At 42.6% G+C, this 15,236-nt stretch overlaps 1 protein-coding gene across 19 annotated transcripts in view; it reads right to left on the bottom strand.

Annotated features, from left to right (window-relative positions):
- Positions 1 to 15,236, bottom strand: part of RBFOX1 (RNA binding fox-1 homolog 1) — a 1,671,014-nt gene that overhangs the window by 93,046 nt on the left and 1,562,732 nt on the right. For all 19 annotated transcript variants that reach the window (XM_043914258.1, XM_043914265.1, XM_043914257.1 and 16 more), the window contains one exon: positions 2,942 to 3,022. In XM_043914258.1, coding sequence (XP_043770193.1) covers positions 2,942 to 3,022 — 81 coding nt within the window. The remainder of the gene's footprint in view (positions 1 to 2,941; positions 3,023 to 15,236) is intronic.

Below are 15,236 nucleotides of genomic sequence, written 5' to 3'. Positions count from 1 at the left end.
TCTTTAAAATGATTATATACTAGGTATATGCAAGGACATTTATTTTCTTTAATATTTTTGAAAAATTGCTATCAATATAAGTACCCAACAATGCAGTGGGTGGATACATTAAAATATAATATCATTAAACAATAGATTATTATGAGGCCATTAACATATTTTCATAAAGTGCATATGACATGATAATAAGTGAAGATAATAGGATGAAAAATGTGTAGGTAATATGACGGATCGTGCAATTTAAAAATGAAGGGTCTTGGACACACATGATGCAGTTTCTATAATTATTATAAATTTTTTACTTTGAAACTCCAGGGGGAAAAAAAGTCTCATTCTAACCAGTGACATGCTATTTCCATTTTGTATTTTCAATAATAAAACTGACCATTTAAATGAGAGATCAGCACACTTTTTTGTAAAGAGCCAGGCGGTCACTATTTTAGGCTTTTGTGGGACACCTATGTCTATCATCATATGGGCTCCCCAGGTGTTACTAGTGGTAGAGAATCCACTTGCCAGTGAAGGAGACATAAGAAACAGGGGCTTGATCCCTGGGTCAGGAATAACCCCTGGAGGAGGGCATGGCAACCCACTCCAGTATTCTTGCCTGGAGAATCCCATGGACAAAGGAACCTGGCAGGTTACAGTCCATGGCGTTGCAGAGAGTTGGACACAACTGAGCTATCTTTTGTTTTTATGTCTGTCATATATTATTTTTTGCTTTTGCTTATTTTTTTAGTCCTTTGAAAAATCTAATAAGTCATTCTTGGTTTACCAGCATTACAAAAACAGGATGGGGGTTGGATTTGACCTTGAGGGTGTGGTTTGCTGATCTCCGATTTAGATGATTTTATGTCTAAATCATCTTTGCTACCTATTTATTCATTTGGAGAATTTGTGACATATTTTCATGTTTGACATTAATGACACACATTTTCCCCAAGTCACTTAGCTATACCAATTCAAACTAGACCTTTCTTGGAGTTAATGTGTTTGTTTGTTTGTTTTTCATTTCTATAAAGGAAACTGAAATATACATATTACATAGAGAGCCACATTACCCAAAATGGTAGCTGTCAACCCATGGGGCTAGAGTAACATTAATTAAACTTTAATGAAATTTAAAATTCCATGCCTTGGTCCCACCCGCACCATGCACTGAATCACGCAGATATAGAACACTTCATTTTAGACGGTTCTATAGGACAACAATGTTAGAGAAAACCACAAATAATATACCGTATCTTATGGTGAGTTTTGGGTCACCCTCTTTCTTACTGAAAATAAAATTTATACAGAAGGAGAAATAGGTTCCACGGGAAGATGATAAGATTTAGCATCAAAAGGAGCCAGAAAAACAGACAATGGTTGAAAAATCTCCCCAAGTTCAAAAAAACGCATCTACCATATCCTGGCTGTGTGATATCCTGGCTGTGTGATCCTGGGCAAATCACTCCACTTCTCATTGCCCTCCACCTCCTCAGCTGAAAAGCAAACACGGTAATACCTACCTGGTGCAGACTCTGAGGATTAAACAAGGTTGAGCCTGTGAAAATGTGCAGTAGCTTTCTAGTTCTAGGAGATACATGCATGACACTGGCAATGGGGCAATATTCATAAATTCAGGAAGAACCATTTCTTGCCGATATAGTTAGACTTGGGCTTCTCAGGGAACACAGAAAAATACCTTCCATTTAAGGAGTGTCAAAGCTTCTGCTGAAGATTACACTCTGCTTGGGAGAAACAACTGGGGTGCCCCCACGGCCCAATGCCTTCAGGGACCCTCGGGTTTGGCTTCCTGGGGACTGTTTCTAACCTTTGCCCGGACAGCGAAGAATTTGGTTTGTCTCAGCCTTTGGGAACTGAGATGCTTGACCTTGGTACCTGGTAAAGATTCCCCTCAGTCTCTCATCCTTCTAATTACCCTGAGCTGTTGCCCCTGACCCCCACCCGTCCCTTCCTCTAGCTGATCTCAGAAGCAGCCCACCTCCCCTCTGGCCCCCAGACTCACTCTTGACCATCTATCCCAGTGGGGACCCATCAGGAAGTTACGGAGATTCCATCGGGTGTAGACACATTGTATGAAAGAGATGGGAAGGTCTTTCTTGGCTGTGCCAAGGGACTGTGAGGAGGGGCCAGCCAGCTGGAGAACCACGGTGGACTCAGCGAGACCCTGAATTCTACAACCTGCTCTGGGAATTGGGGTGGGAGTGGGGCACATCTCCTCCCTAGAGGACCCATCCCCGGCAGAGGAATCCTTGGTCTTTCCTTGCCAGCACTGTGACCTCTTCTTCCACATTTATTTTTTGGTCTCCTCCTTCTAGGAATTCGTGGCTATAACCATATCTGTTAAAGTGCTTTGAAACTATTATTCCCTCCACCACCACCCCTCCCCAGTTAAATGGGGGAGAACCACATGTTCCTCTCATTTCCTCCTCTTCAATGGAATCACAAAAGATAACACAGCCTTGCAAACAAGTCTCCGGCCACAGGCCAGTGATATTTCCCACCATGAGAACACCGTACCACAAGCAACAACCAAGCACCTGTTGCGAGGCTAGGGATGGCCTGCATATCTGATGTCAGTTATTTTCATATATATTTGCAAAGCTGTGACAGAAGTAGGCAACCAGCTATGCCCTCCCTCCCACCCCCCTGCTCCCAACCCAAAGCCCCGCGTCCCATCCATTGGTCCCCGCGCTGACAAGGGTCTAACAAAGAATGGCTGGGGCAAGGAAGGATTCGGGGGTAATGAGCAGAGGGGGTAGATGCTAAGGCAACAGGGAAAAATGAAGACATGCTTGTGAGGATCAGCTTCACCTGGCAGAAAGCCACAAGGGAGGGTGGTGCGGAGGGAGGGGGAGAGAACTTACATGGGAGGGAAGGTGATCAGACTCAGATTTATATCACAAAACAAAAAAAGCCACGCAGACGGGCTTACTTGCGGAAGTATATACAAGTGAACTGGGGGCACTGTACATAGAAGATCCCTCCTGGTTTGCCTGGCACAATAGCACGGTGCCTACGGGAGAGAGAGAGAGAGAGAGAGAGATGGTGTCTGGTCTGGGAACAGGCACGCCCGCTCCACCCGGGAGCCATGGCAACACACGCGAGAGAGGCAGAGAAATGCAAACACAGCCACACCCCCGGGCGCAGGATGGGGACACCCAGGGAAGCCCCCTGCCTTAGTCAGAGGGGGTTGGTAGGAGCCCACCGCCCAGCCCATCACATGCTTGGCTTTTCTGTTTCACATGGGGTTTGGCAGTGGAGCCTGGTTTCAGATCAGGTATGGAGGCAGCATGGCATACTCAAAAGGGAGCTTTAGAAATATCGGAGATGGGACTTCCCTGGTAGTCCAGTGGTTAGGACTTTGCCCCCTAGTGCAGGGGGTATGGGTTCGATCCCTGGTCAGGGAGTTAAGATCCCACACGGCTCAGGGCCAAAAAAATCCAAAACATAAACAACAGAAGCAATATTTCAACAAATTCAATAGAGACTTTAGAAATGGTCCACATCCAAAAAAAAAAAAAAAAGAATGAAATATTGGAGAGACGTGGACAACAAGCTTGATGCAGATATTAGTTAGCTGTGTGATCTCAGTAAGTCACTGTACCTCTCTGTGCCTCAGGATTCCCATCTGGAAAATGAGGGTGAATATACCTACCTCCAGGAAGGGTTATGAATTGTATGTACTACTGGAGATGTGCTCAACTGAATAAGTGGTAAGCACATGCATCGATTTATTTAAAGAAAATTTTTCCTCTTCCCCCCATTTTAGTTTTTTTCTGAATCAGTTCTTCAGAGGAAAAGGAGAAGTGAGGCAGGGGAAGAAAATAAATGCAACTTGGCCATCCCTGGGACCCACCCTGGACCCACACCGGACTCGGGTGAAACCACCTTTGGCTTCTGCATTTCCGGTTCCTTCCCTAAAGCTCTGTGCCTTCCAGTGTCTGAGGCGGCTTCCTAAGCCTGCGGACCATGGTGCGCTGCAGTGATGCCTCTCCTGCCCCTGACCTACAGCAAAGGACGCTGGGATTATCCTTACAAAGGGGAATTTTACAGCGGGGACAAGCAGTGGCATCCTAGGGTATCTTCTCAATCTATGACTTCCTGTGGAAAGACCATCTGCTCCAAGGATGGCCAGGGTGAGGAATCTTTTGGGTTATCGGTCCTGCAATCCTGTGGCTGTGAAGCTCAATCTCAAAGAATTTGAGAAGAATGAGAGGGACTTTTGAGGACCTGTAAGCCCCTTGCTAATGATGGATAAGGGCTCCTGTGGTTTCTGTTCCCTTCCTTGGATGGGCAAGGTCAATCGCCTCTACTTGTTCCTCTTTTTTCCTGTCATCCTTGCCACTGGGAAGCCATCTCTCACGAGAAGCAGCCCTGACTTCCCATCAACTCACCTACATCCTTGGAGACCTGCCCTAGGAAGGGCTTCCGGAATCCTTTCTTGTCTTTCCCAACGTCAATGAAAGGGAGTTAGAACCTCTAGACTGAGTGGTGTGTGTGCGCGTGCGTGCTCAGCCGTGTCGGACTCTTTGAGACCCCATGGACTGTAACCCGCCAGGCTCCGCTGTTCATGGGATTCCCCAGGCAAGAACACTGGAGTGGGCTGCCATGTCCTCCTCCTTTGGTGCCGAGGTTTCCAAAGAAAAATAATATAACCGTAGCAAAAACATATCCAGAAGGGCATTTCAGTATTGTGCAGTTAAGGACTTAGGGACAGTTTTCAATACTGTGCTCTGTGACACAGCAAAGCCCTCTGGGCTTTGGACACCACACAGATTCTCTCCGGAAGGCTAAATTCTGGAAGTGCATAATGATGTTTTCCTCATTTTCTTATGCTGTGGATCCTCAGAAAAAGACAGAAATAACTCTGGATGTTCTCTTTGTAGCAAAAAAAAAAATCTTTATGCGATGATTTTGACCTTTGTAAAACAAAATCCATACTGTCACAGGACTTGGCTTTTATTTTATCTGAAAACATTCTCCAATTTAATTTGCAAAGTGTTTATTGTAGGTTCTCTTAGTACTTTGTGACCTTTCCTTACAAGAAAGTTTAGAAGTAAAGAAAACCAAAGGAGCAGAGAAGAACACTGTCACCTCTGTGTGTTTTTTAGGTGCGGGCAGCTAATATGTGTTTATCTAAAAAGTTAAACAGATAACAGGGTACAGACCGCAGTAAAGAGAGTGTACCATATGTATACCTGTGACTGATTCATGCTGAGGTATGGTAGAAGTCAACATAATATTGTAAAGCAATTATCCTTCAATAAAAATATATTTTTCTAAAAAAAAGAGTGTTTATAATGTCATCAAGGCAGTCTGAGATAACCTATATGGGAAGAGAATCTAAAAAGAGTGGATGTATGTACGTATATAACTGAATCACTTTGTGTACAGTAGAAAGCAACACAACGATATAAATCAACTATACTCCAATAAAAGTTTTTCTTTTTTTTTTAAGGCACTTTGTGATACAGCATTGACTGAGTTTTCTAACGAGTCTCTTGAACAGAGTCTCTGATCTGCCCCTGCCATCACCCCCAAATATAGACCCACCACCTCCAACTACCAAGAACTGACTAGTTATTATGCTGATATTGGTATTTCTCAGACTTCTATGCCTCTGCTTATAAATTCCTTAGAATTTAAGGATGGCAGGTATGTTCCATTTATACCAGTATCTACCCATTCCATTATCCATCCACCCATTAGCCAGGAGAAACCTTTCATCAGATTTCAACAGTATCTTTTTCTATTAGCCTGGGATCCTCTGGGTCATTCTTAATAGCTTCCAGGCAGTTACTACCACTAGGTCAGCCTCGGCAGATGGGATGAAACCTCTATTCTATTCCTGCTCTTGTTGTTTAGTGAATAAGTCGTGTCCAACTCTCTGAGACCCTGTGGACTGTAAGCTGCCAGGCTCCTCTGTCCGTGGGATTTCCCAGGCAAGAATACTGGAATGGTCGTCATTTCCTCCTCCAGGGGATTTAGGTTAAATCATATGAAATTGACTTTTCTTATGTCAAAGATGGTTGAACATTGACAATTACATGTGGTTCAATTGAAAAAAAAAAAAGGCTGTCCTCCACCTCGACCCTTCTGTATTGTTTAAAAGTTACCTCTTCTCTTCCCAGTCCCCAGGGGTTGATTAATTACTCCATCTTCAATGCTCCTATCACACTTAAAAATCTCCCTAGTAGATCCTTTGATATGCTGTATTACAACTTTTTATTTACATATTGGTCTCAGCTGCAGATAATTCTCCTGGATCAGAGCCAAATCATACTCATCCTTTTATCCCCGTGTGTGCATGTTAAGTCATTTCAATCATGTCCGACTCTTTTGGACCCCATGGACTGCAGCCCGCCAGGCTCCTCTGTCCATGGGATTCTCCAGGCAAGAATACTGGAGTGGATTGCCATGCCCACCAAAGTACCTGGTTCTCAGAGGGATTCATGAATGTGATTAAATGATTATGTTTTTAAAGACTTCCTCATTTCTATTTTCTTTGATAAAAACAGTGCTTTTCCCAGCCAACCTTTCCGTCCCTTGTTGATAGCTGGGGGTTTGCATGCCTACAGGTCTTACTCATCTTCTCTTTTCTGGTTCTTTGAAGGTTGACTCTTCCAGTTTAAGAGAAACCTGGGCAGCCTGCTCATCCGTTTCCTGCAATGCTGATGACTCTATCTGCAACTGGCAGGGACCGGGCTCGGTGTGACTGACCGTGATCTTGGGATCACTGGAGCCGTTGGCAAAGCCTGTCACTTGATACTCAGAGAGCCACAACCACCAGCATCCCAACATCTGGCAAGAGGTACGTCCCCTGGGCCACTCTCAGTCAGGATTTGGCATCTCCCGCAGGGGCCGGTGAGCCAGGATCCAGACCTCAGATGGGGCAGCTCAATTCTCCTTCTCACCTGGAGATTCCCCACTGTACAGAGGACCATTTCTGGCCCTTGGAAGGGCAAGAAGAAGCCCAGCGGGAGTGTCTCCTAGCACAGACAGGAAGGAGAAAGTGTCTACATTTTTTTTTTTTCTCTCTGCTGCCAACCCTTAGGTGATGAAATTGGATGCAAGTCAACTGGAACAAGGGTGCAGTTTCACACCTCCAGGTCATCACACAGGCTGGTCCTTCTCCCAGGAAGTTTCCTTCCCCTGAGGTAACTCCCCTCCCTTCCCACTCACTTCTCCTTCTCCTAGAAACTGGATCTATTTGTCTCCGTCTGGCAGGTGGTAAAGAACTCGCCTGCCAAGCAGGAGATGTGGGTCAGGAAGGTCCCCTGGAGAAGGAAATGGCAACCCGCTGCAGTATTCTTGTCTGGAGAATCCCATGGACCGAGGAGCCTGGCGGGCTACAGTCCACAGGGTCACAGAGAGTCAGACATGCCTTAGTGACTGAACAACCCTCAGCAGCCCAACAGAGCAATCCAAGGCTCTGCAGATGAGCTCAGAGTGAACCAGGCCCGAGGTCATCTCTATATATTTATAAACAAAACGAAAATGGTTACGTATCTTTGGTCTGAATAGTTCTGTGGGCAAAGAGGCCAGAATTGATTTACTTTTCATCTCGACCCTATTGTCCGTTGACCAATTTTGTCTTTGCTTGGGAGCATTGTAACATCAAAGTACCTCGCTTCTAGTCTGAGCTAGTCCTGTCAAGTTCTGCGGAGGCTGGCTGTGGAAGAAGGCACGCAGTCATCAATTACACAGTCCTAGAGAGGTCACCCTTGGTTCCCCATCCAGGAAAAAGACACACACATTCTTTGTTCTACGGTAATGGACTGAGTGGTGGTCTCTCAAAATTCATACATGGAAGTCCTACACCTAGCTCAGGAGATGAGTGTGTGTGCAGAAAGCATCTTTAAAGAGGCGATTAAGGTAAAATGAGGGTAGAACCTAATTCCCACAACCGATGTCCCCATAAAAAAGAGGAATTAGGACACAGATGCAGAGGGCGGGCCCAGTAAAGACACAAGATACAGGAGAAGATGGGCATCTACAAGTCAAGGAGAGAGGTCTCAGAAGAAGTCAAATCCTGCCAACACCTGAATCCCAGACTTCTAGACCCCAGAAATGTGAGAAAGTCAATGTCTGTTTTTGAAGAGATGGTACCCAGTCAATGGTACTTTGTCCTAATAACCCTACCTTAGCCTTAAGGACCAATAATGAGCTATCGTGAGGGCTCCCTATGAAGGGTCATATAAGCATCAAACTTCTGTTCTCTTGTCCCTGCCAATGGAGGTAACTGCTTCCAATTGATAAATTTATCCAAAGCCCCGAAGGGCTGTGGACGATTTTGGCTTTTATAGTTATGCATTTTTGAACATAGACTAGCATTGAGCTAATCCGTGTAAGCATATTTTCACAGCTAATACCTAAAGCTTTTATACATGCCTGAAAGATGAGCTTCTCTGAAGGGTTATGGGAGCGTTTTACGTACCGAGGTATTTCCATTTAGGCACAGAGGCTGCAGAAAATGCAGTGTGTATGTTTAATTCTTATAAATCAAATCATGTTTTAATTGTGCCAAGGGATTTCCATATTTAAAGGAGCCCTGGAGTGAATCCGCCTATAGTGTAAATAATCCCTCATTCCAATTTATTTAGTAAGTTTTTATTTTCCTACTTAGAAACACATCACTTTTTTCTTTTCACTGTTTATTGTGACAAAATTGCAGAGAAAAAGGATAGTACATCAGATATGTGTACAATTTTCTCCCTGATTCTTTATTGTTTAAAAAATATAATGACTCACTTCACTTTGTTCTCCTGCCTCCCAAATTTAGGCTAATAGAGGATTCTACAGAAAACATTTAATTGACTCAATAAGATAATAAATATATTGGATCCTCAAATGTTATAGTAACAGTTCCAAAAACTGCTTATTGAAGACTTGCTATGTGCCAGGCAAACCCTCTCAATGTTTCCTTTGGATTATCCCCTAATTTACCCTATAAGACAAGTACTACTATTGTACCCATTTAACAGATGGGGATTCTGAGACATTGAGAGTTTTAGCATTTTGCCCAAGGTTACACAGACAGAATTATTGTGGTGCTAAATGCAAAATAAACCAACGGGATTTCTGGACCCATGGACTTAAGGCTAATTTTTTTTTAAACTTTTTATTTTGTTTTGGGGTATAGCTGATTAACAATGTTGTGATAGTTTCAGGTGGACACTGAAGGGATTCAAAACTAATCTTTTAAATTAGGTGCAGGCAAGCTACAGATTTTTAGCCAAATCTGGCCTACCACCTTTTTGTATGGCCATGAGCTAAGAATAATTACATTTTTATATGACTGAGGGGGGAAAAATCAGTAGAAGAATAATATTTGATGATAGGTGAAAATTATATAAAATTCAAATTTTAGTATTAATAAAGTTTTATTGGAACACAACTATACTCATTCACTTGCATCTTATTTATGGCTGCTCTATGCTACAATGACAGAGCTAAGTAATTGCAACAGAGAACATATGGCCCACAAAGACTAAAGTATTTGCTACCTGGACCCCTATAGGGCTTCCCTGGTGGCTCAGATGGTAAAGAATCTGCATGCAATACAGGAGACCCCGGTTTGATCCCTGGGTCAGGAAGATCCCCTGAAGAAGGGAATGGCTACCTACTCCACTATTCTTGCCTGGAGAATTCCATGAACAGAGGAGCCTGACGGGACCTTTCAGAACATGTTTAGGGACCACTGTTCTAAAGTCTACTTTTTATTTGGAACAATACTACAAATAATTGTCTTTCAGGACAGCCTTAGCCCCTTCCCAGGAAGTGGGCACTAAAAATTTCAGAAGGTATCATTTTATCAATAGTTGCCAAATTTTAAAATTTTCTTTGTTTTGTTAAAAATGAATATCCCCAAAGAGTTTGAAGGTATGTTCTTTTTTTCTAACACTTCACCCAAATTTCTTTCTAATTCATTGTTGTTTGAATGGAACAAGGAGAAATATGGTCCTATAAGACATTTGTGAAAGGATAACCATTCAGATATAAGAAAAACGATGAAAATAAGTTTTATTTCCTAAGGCATTTGGCCTTCTGGGTCATAGGCATCAATATATAGATAGGGGCCATCTTAGAGCCTTGCCTCTCAAATGCTAATACTCACTAAATCAATGGGTTGGGCCAGGACACTTTTTAAATGAACTTGCTGATCTAGTAGGTATGAAAGAAAGTGAAAGTGTTAGCTGCTCCATCATGTCCCACTCTTTGAGACCCCATGGGGTGGGGCCTGAGAGTTTACATTTCTACAGGCTCCTAGGGGATTCCAGGATTACCAGCAACAGTAACATGGTAATGGAGGGACTATAGGGTGTATGTGTGTGCTCAGCTGGTCAGTCATGTTTAATTCTCTGCAACCCATGGACTGTAGACCACGGGGCTCCTCTGTGTATGGGATTCTCCAGGCAAGAATACTGGAGTGGGTTGCCATTTCCTCCTACAGGGGATCTTCCCGACCCAGGGATTGAACCCAGTCTCCTACATTGGAAGGCAGGTTCTTTATCACCGTGTCACCTGGGAAACCTAAGAACTATATAAACAATCTTAAATACAGCTGATATTAACAAGACTGATAAGATGATACCGAGTTTCTGCTCCTGGTCCAAGTATGTTCTACAAGCACTGGAACATTTTTTTTCTTATTAAATCCACAAGGAAACTAAGGCTGAGAGGCAGAAAAACATCAGACAAAACCAAAATCCGAGCCAGCCTGGCATGATTCCGAAGCTCAGACTCTCTCATGAAACTTATCAACAGTGACACTTGGTTTAGAGTTGATAAAACATCCTAACCTTGGGATGATAAATAATCTGTGCATGTGTGCGCGTGTGTAACTCGATTCATTCGTGGCTGACTCTTTGCGACCCTATGGGCTGTAGCCCACCAGGCTCCTCTGTCCATGAAATTTTCCAGGCAAGGCCTGATAAATATTCACCAAACCCATTTCAACAAAACTATGTCTAAAGATTCTGTAGTCATCTGGCTGAAAACCTCTGACTCTTCCAGGCTAAAGATGTTATTAACATCTAGAAGCTCCTGATCAACTTGAAGAATCTGCGGTAGGGTTTCAATTCCAACCAAGGAAGTCTGTGGGGAGGTTGTATCTTCTGTAGATAAGAAAAAACCCCACTTGCAAAATAGAAGCAAGACATGGAGGAAGGAAAGAGAGGAGAAATAGTGAACCCTTAAGCTCAGACAGAGCATCTGGAAAAGCATGATTTTCGGAAACTTTCAGGCTTAGTTTTGTTCTCTAGCTTTGCTCAGTTTTTCTGGACCTCATCATTTAATACCCTTGAGCCTCCAGTTTTCATATCTGCCAAACAGGGACAAACTATCAATTTCATTGAGTCTTGTTGGAAGAATTAAAATGATCACAGGAAAGGGTTTGGCAAATAGTAGCTAATCAGTAAGTGATCTCAGTAATAATAACAGAAATAGTAATTGCTACTATTTGGAATCTCAAAATATGATCCATTGGGGACTTACTTTGTTCTCTTGGTTTTGTTTGTTTAACAAAGTAGTAGCAAATTGGTAACTACTATTCTATTTTGATTGGGGGCTTCCTTGGTGGCTCAGTGGTCAAGAATCTGCCTGCCAATGCAAGAGACATGGGTTCCATCCCTTCGTTGAGAAGATCCCCTGGAGAAGGAAATGGCAACCCACTCTAGTATCCTTGCCTGGGAAATCCCACGGACAGTGGAGCCTTGTGGGCTACAGTCCATGGGGTCGCAAGGAATCTGACATGACTTAGTGATTAAACAACAAAAACATACTGTTTTGATTGATCACCAATATAATGTTAAATGTAACAGAATTAATGGAAAACATCTTAAGACTGGGAAGTAACTGCAAAACACTTAGTATCTCTTTCAACTTGCACATTTCATTTACCTGTCTCACAGCCTCCTCCTGAATATATTTTAGTGTGCAATCTCTGCTCGGGGTTAAACACAAATTACAAATTATGCTTTGGCTGGAAACAGCGGCCTGCAAAGACAGTGGTCTCTGCAAAGGAGTCAGGTGGGCTTTCTCCCTCTCTGCCTCTCGTCTTCTGAAGTAAGAACCCCTACGATGCTATGAGAGTCCAAAACACCCGGAAGCTCTCCCTGGTGTCCCCTTCTTATACTTGACTTACTATTACAGGACTGGATTTTAGGAGGAACTGGGTGTACTCATGGGATGGTTGTAGAGATTCATCTTGAATTTCCTTCTTATCCCAGATTAGGTTTAAATCCTGACCTCTTTCTTTTGGTGAGAATAGAAAATACTTCAACTTTGAATCTCTCAAAGAGCACATGCAGGCTAAGTTACTCAGTCGTATCCGACTCTTTGTGACCCAAAGCCTGCCAGGCTCCTCTGTCCATGGGATTTCCCAGGAAAGAATTCTGGAGTGGGTTGCCATGCCTTCTTCCAGGGGATCTTCCCAACCCAGGGATTGAACCCACATCTGTGCCCCCCCCACCCCCTTTACCACTAGCACCACCTGGGAAGCCCCTCTTAGAGTAATAAGATACATTTATATAAATATGCCCCTTACACTACACACACACACAGGCTGATAGCAAGTACACTATTTCACCTGGTGAAAATTGGTTTTGAAAATGACAGAGAAGTAATATAGTGGGTTTCAGTCTTTACAATGCCACATGTATCAATATATCAAACAAACACTAGAAACATACAAATAAATTCATATTTTTCTTCAGAGAAAATATCAGTGATATTGGGGTGTTCTTGTTTTCCAAATGATACTGAGTTTAATACAATTATGAGTGTACATCGATTAACCTTTGCATCAGATTTAAATGTATAACCCATTAACTAATTTAATCTCTCTCAAAAAAAAATAACAGCCGTTGGCATTATTCTTTGAATAATCCTTGTTTAGTTTCCATAATGGTATACAGTTTAATGAAAAACTCATTAGAATGTATCATGCAGCATAATTAATTCTGGCTGATTCTTTTGGTGTTAATAGCTAATGCAGATGCTGGATTCCATTTTCCATTGGCTTTATTAATTTTTCATAAACCAATATTTTGACTGTAATGGGTTGTAACAGTTCCATAGAAGTTCTGGAATTGCATTAACTGTCATCAATGCAGTTAGTCTAAGGAGGGTTTTGCCATTTGTGTGTTGGTTCTTCAACACTACATTTTTTAAAAAGAAAAAGGGACAACTTCATTTTATGCTTGGAGAATAAGTATATACATATAATTAACATAAAGTGTATTAAACAATATTTGGCCAATTTGTCTCTATTTACACAACAACTTAATTGCCTAGGCTATTATCAGTGACCCATAAATTTTGAAGAGAACACTAAAAGTGGAAAGCAAAAAAAAAAAAAAAAATCTTAGAAACAAAATGGTTTAGGACAGAATGGCAGCTCCAGTTAAAACTTAAAGAGAAAAATTAATCCATCTCATTTTTTAAAATCTCAGGTAATTTGCTTTCTTTCCTAAGAAAAGTTTTTAGACAAATCTAGGAAACATTTTATCAAGGTAATAGCTTTGGTTATTTAACACCATGTTGTTATCCTGGGGTCTGTCAAGAACCCGGTTTCTGGGCCTGGGGACCAGTCACTGATGTGATCTTACATCTTTCAGTCTTTCAGGGTTAATCCACGTATGCTCCTCATGATTAGACTCCTATTTGTTTTGAATATAGATCTGTGTACTAACTCATCACTAAGTGTTCTTTTTTTTTTTTTTTTTTTAAATCAGAGCTTTCAATAGGGGTGTGTGTGTGTGTATGTGTGAGAGTCACTCAGTTGTGTCTGACTCTTTGTGACTCCATGGACTGCAGTCTGCCAGGATTCTCTGTCCATGCAATTCTCCACAAAACACTGGAGTGGGTTGCCATGCCCTCCTCCAGGGGATCTTCCCGACCCAGGGATTGAACACAGGTCTCCTACGTTGCAGGCAGATTCTTTACTGTCTGAGCCTCCAGGGAAGCCTTTGTCAACCACCAAAAGATAAATTCCAGAATCCAGATTATGGTATTATCAAGTCTTTTGCAACTTTTCTCTAAAAGGTTCTCTCTGATCTTAGTCAATACTTTGCAGCCTTTGGAGAAACCTGATTTTGCCCCAGTAATTCCCATCTCAGATGAACATCAAGTACTTGTATTATTTTTGTTTCTTTTTAGAATTTTCTCAATGGATTCTGAAGATAAAGGTTGAGAAACTCCTTTGTACACTACCAAATTCCTTCTTACTCAGCTCTACAATGCCTTTCTCTCTGCCTTCTTTCCTGGCAAACTCTTACTTATCCTTTCACAACTAATTTATGGCACCCCTTTTAAGGCAGAGAGCCTGGCTATTTTCCAGTCTTTCAGGAGGTACCATTATTTATTATGTGTGTGCATGCATGCTCAAGTCTCTTCAGTCATGCCCGACTCTTTGCAACCCTATGGACTGTAGCCCACCAGGCTCCTCTGTCCATGGGATTCTCCAGGCAAGAACACTGGAGTGGGTTACCATGCTCTCCTCCAGGGGATCTTCCTGACCCAGGGATCAAACCCATGTCTCCTGCATCTCCTGCATTGCAGGCAGATTCTTTACCACTGAGCCACTCGGGAAGCCCATTATTTATTATACCTGAGTTTATTTGTCTGAATCCTTTATTGCTCCGCCAAGTTCTGGAGGGAATCACTGCTACCCCAGCGCCTGCCACAGTGCTTGATGCTTCCCAGATCCTCGAGGCTGTTACTCTGAGATAAAGGATGAGTTAAGGGAAGCCAGTGGTATGTGTGAATTTATTCACAGCCTCTGTCTTTGGCCCTTCCTTGATGGACATCATGTAACTGAGTGACAGCCAGCTGACCTCATGGGCTCCTGCAGAACTGTGTAACTGCTACCAAGTGCAATGCTAAACAGAAACACAACACCTCCCCAGGGCATAAGCTTTGTGTTTATTTCTGCATGGGAGCTTCCCGACCTAGGGACCGAACCCAAGTCTCCTGCATCTTAACTGTCTGAGCCACCAGGGAAGCCCAGAAAAGGGTTATGCTCATATGATATACAGATTCCTCACACACTAGTTCCGTGATTTAAATGAATGAGAGAAACTCTCTGCGAAACCTTGGTTTCATAATTTCTATAATGACGATAAGGCTATAACATTTTTGTAAGAATGGGAGGAGAGGCAGAATCTGGCACAGAGGAAGTGCCCAAAGTTGGCTTATGTTGCGATGTTTCATATTGCTGAGTATAT

This window comes from Cervus elaphus, chromosome 10 (assembly GCF_910594005.1).
Source record: "Cervus elaphus chromosome 10, mCerEla1.1, whole genome shotgun sequence".
Classification (NCBI taxonomy): domain Eukaryota; kingdom Metazoa; phylum Chordata; class Mammalia; order Artiodactyla; family Cervidae; genus Cervus; species Cervus elaphus.
This window is presented reverse-complemented; position numbering and strand designations above follow the sequence as displayed.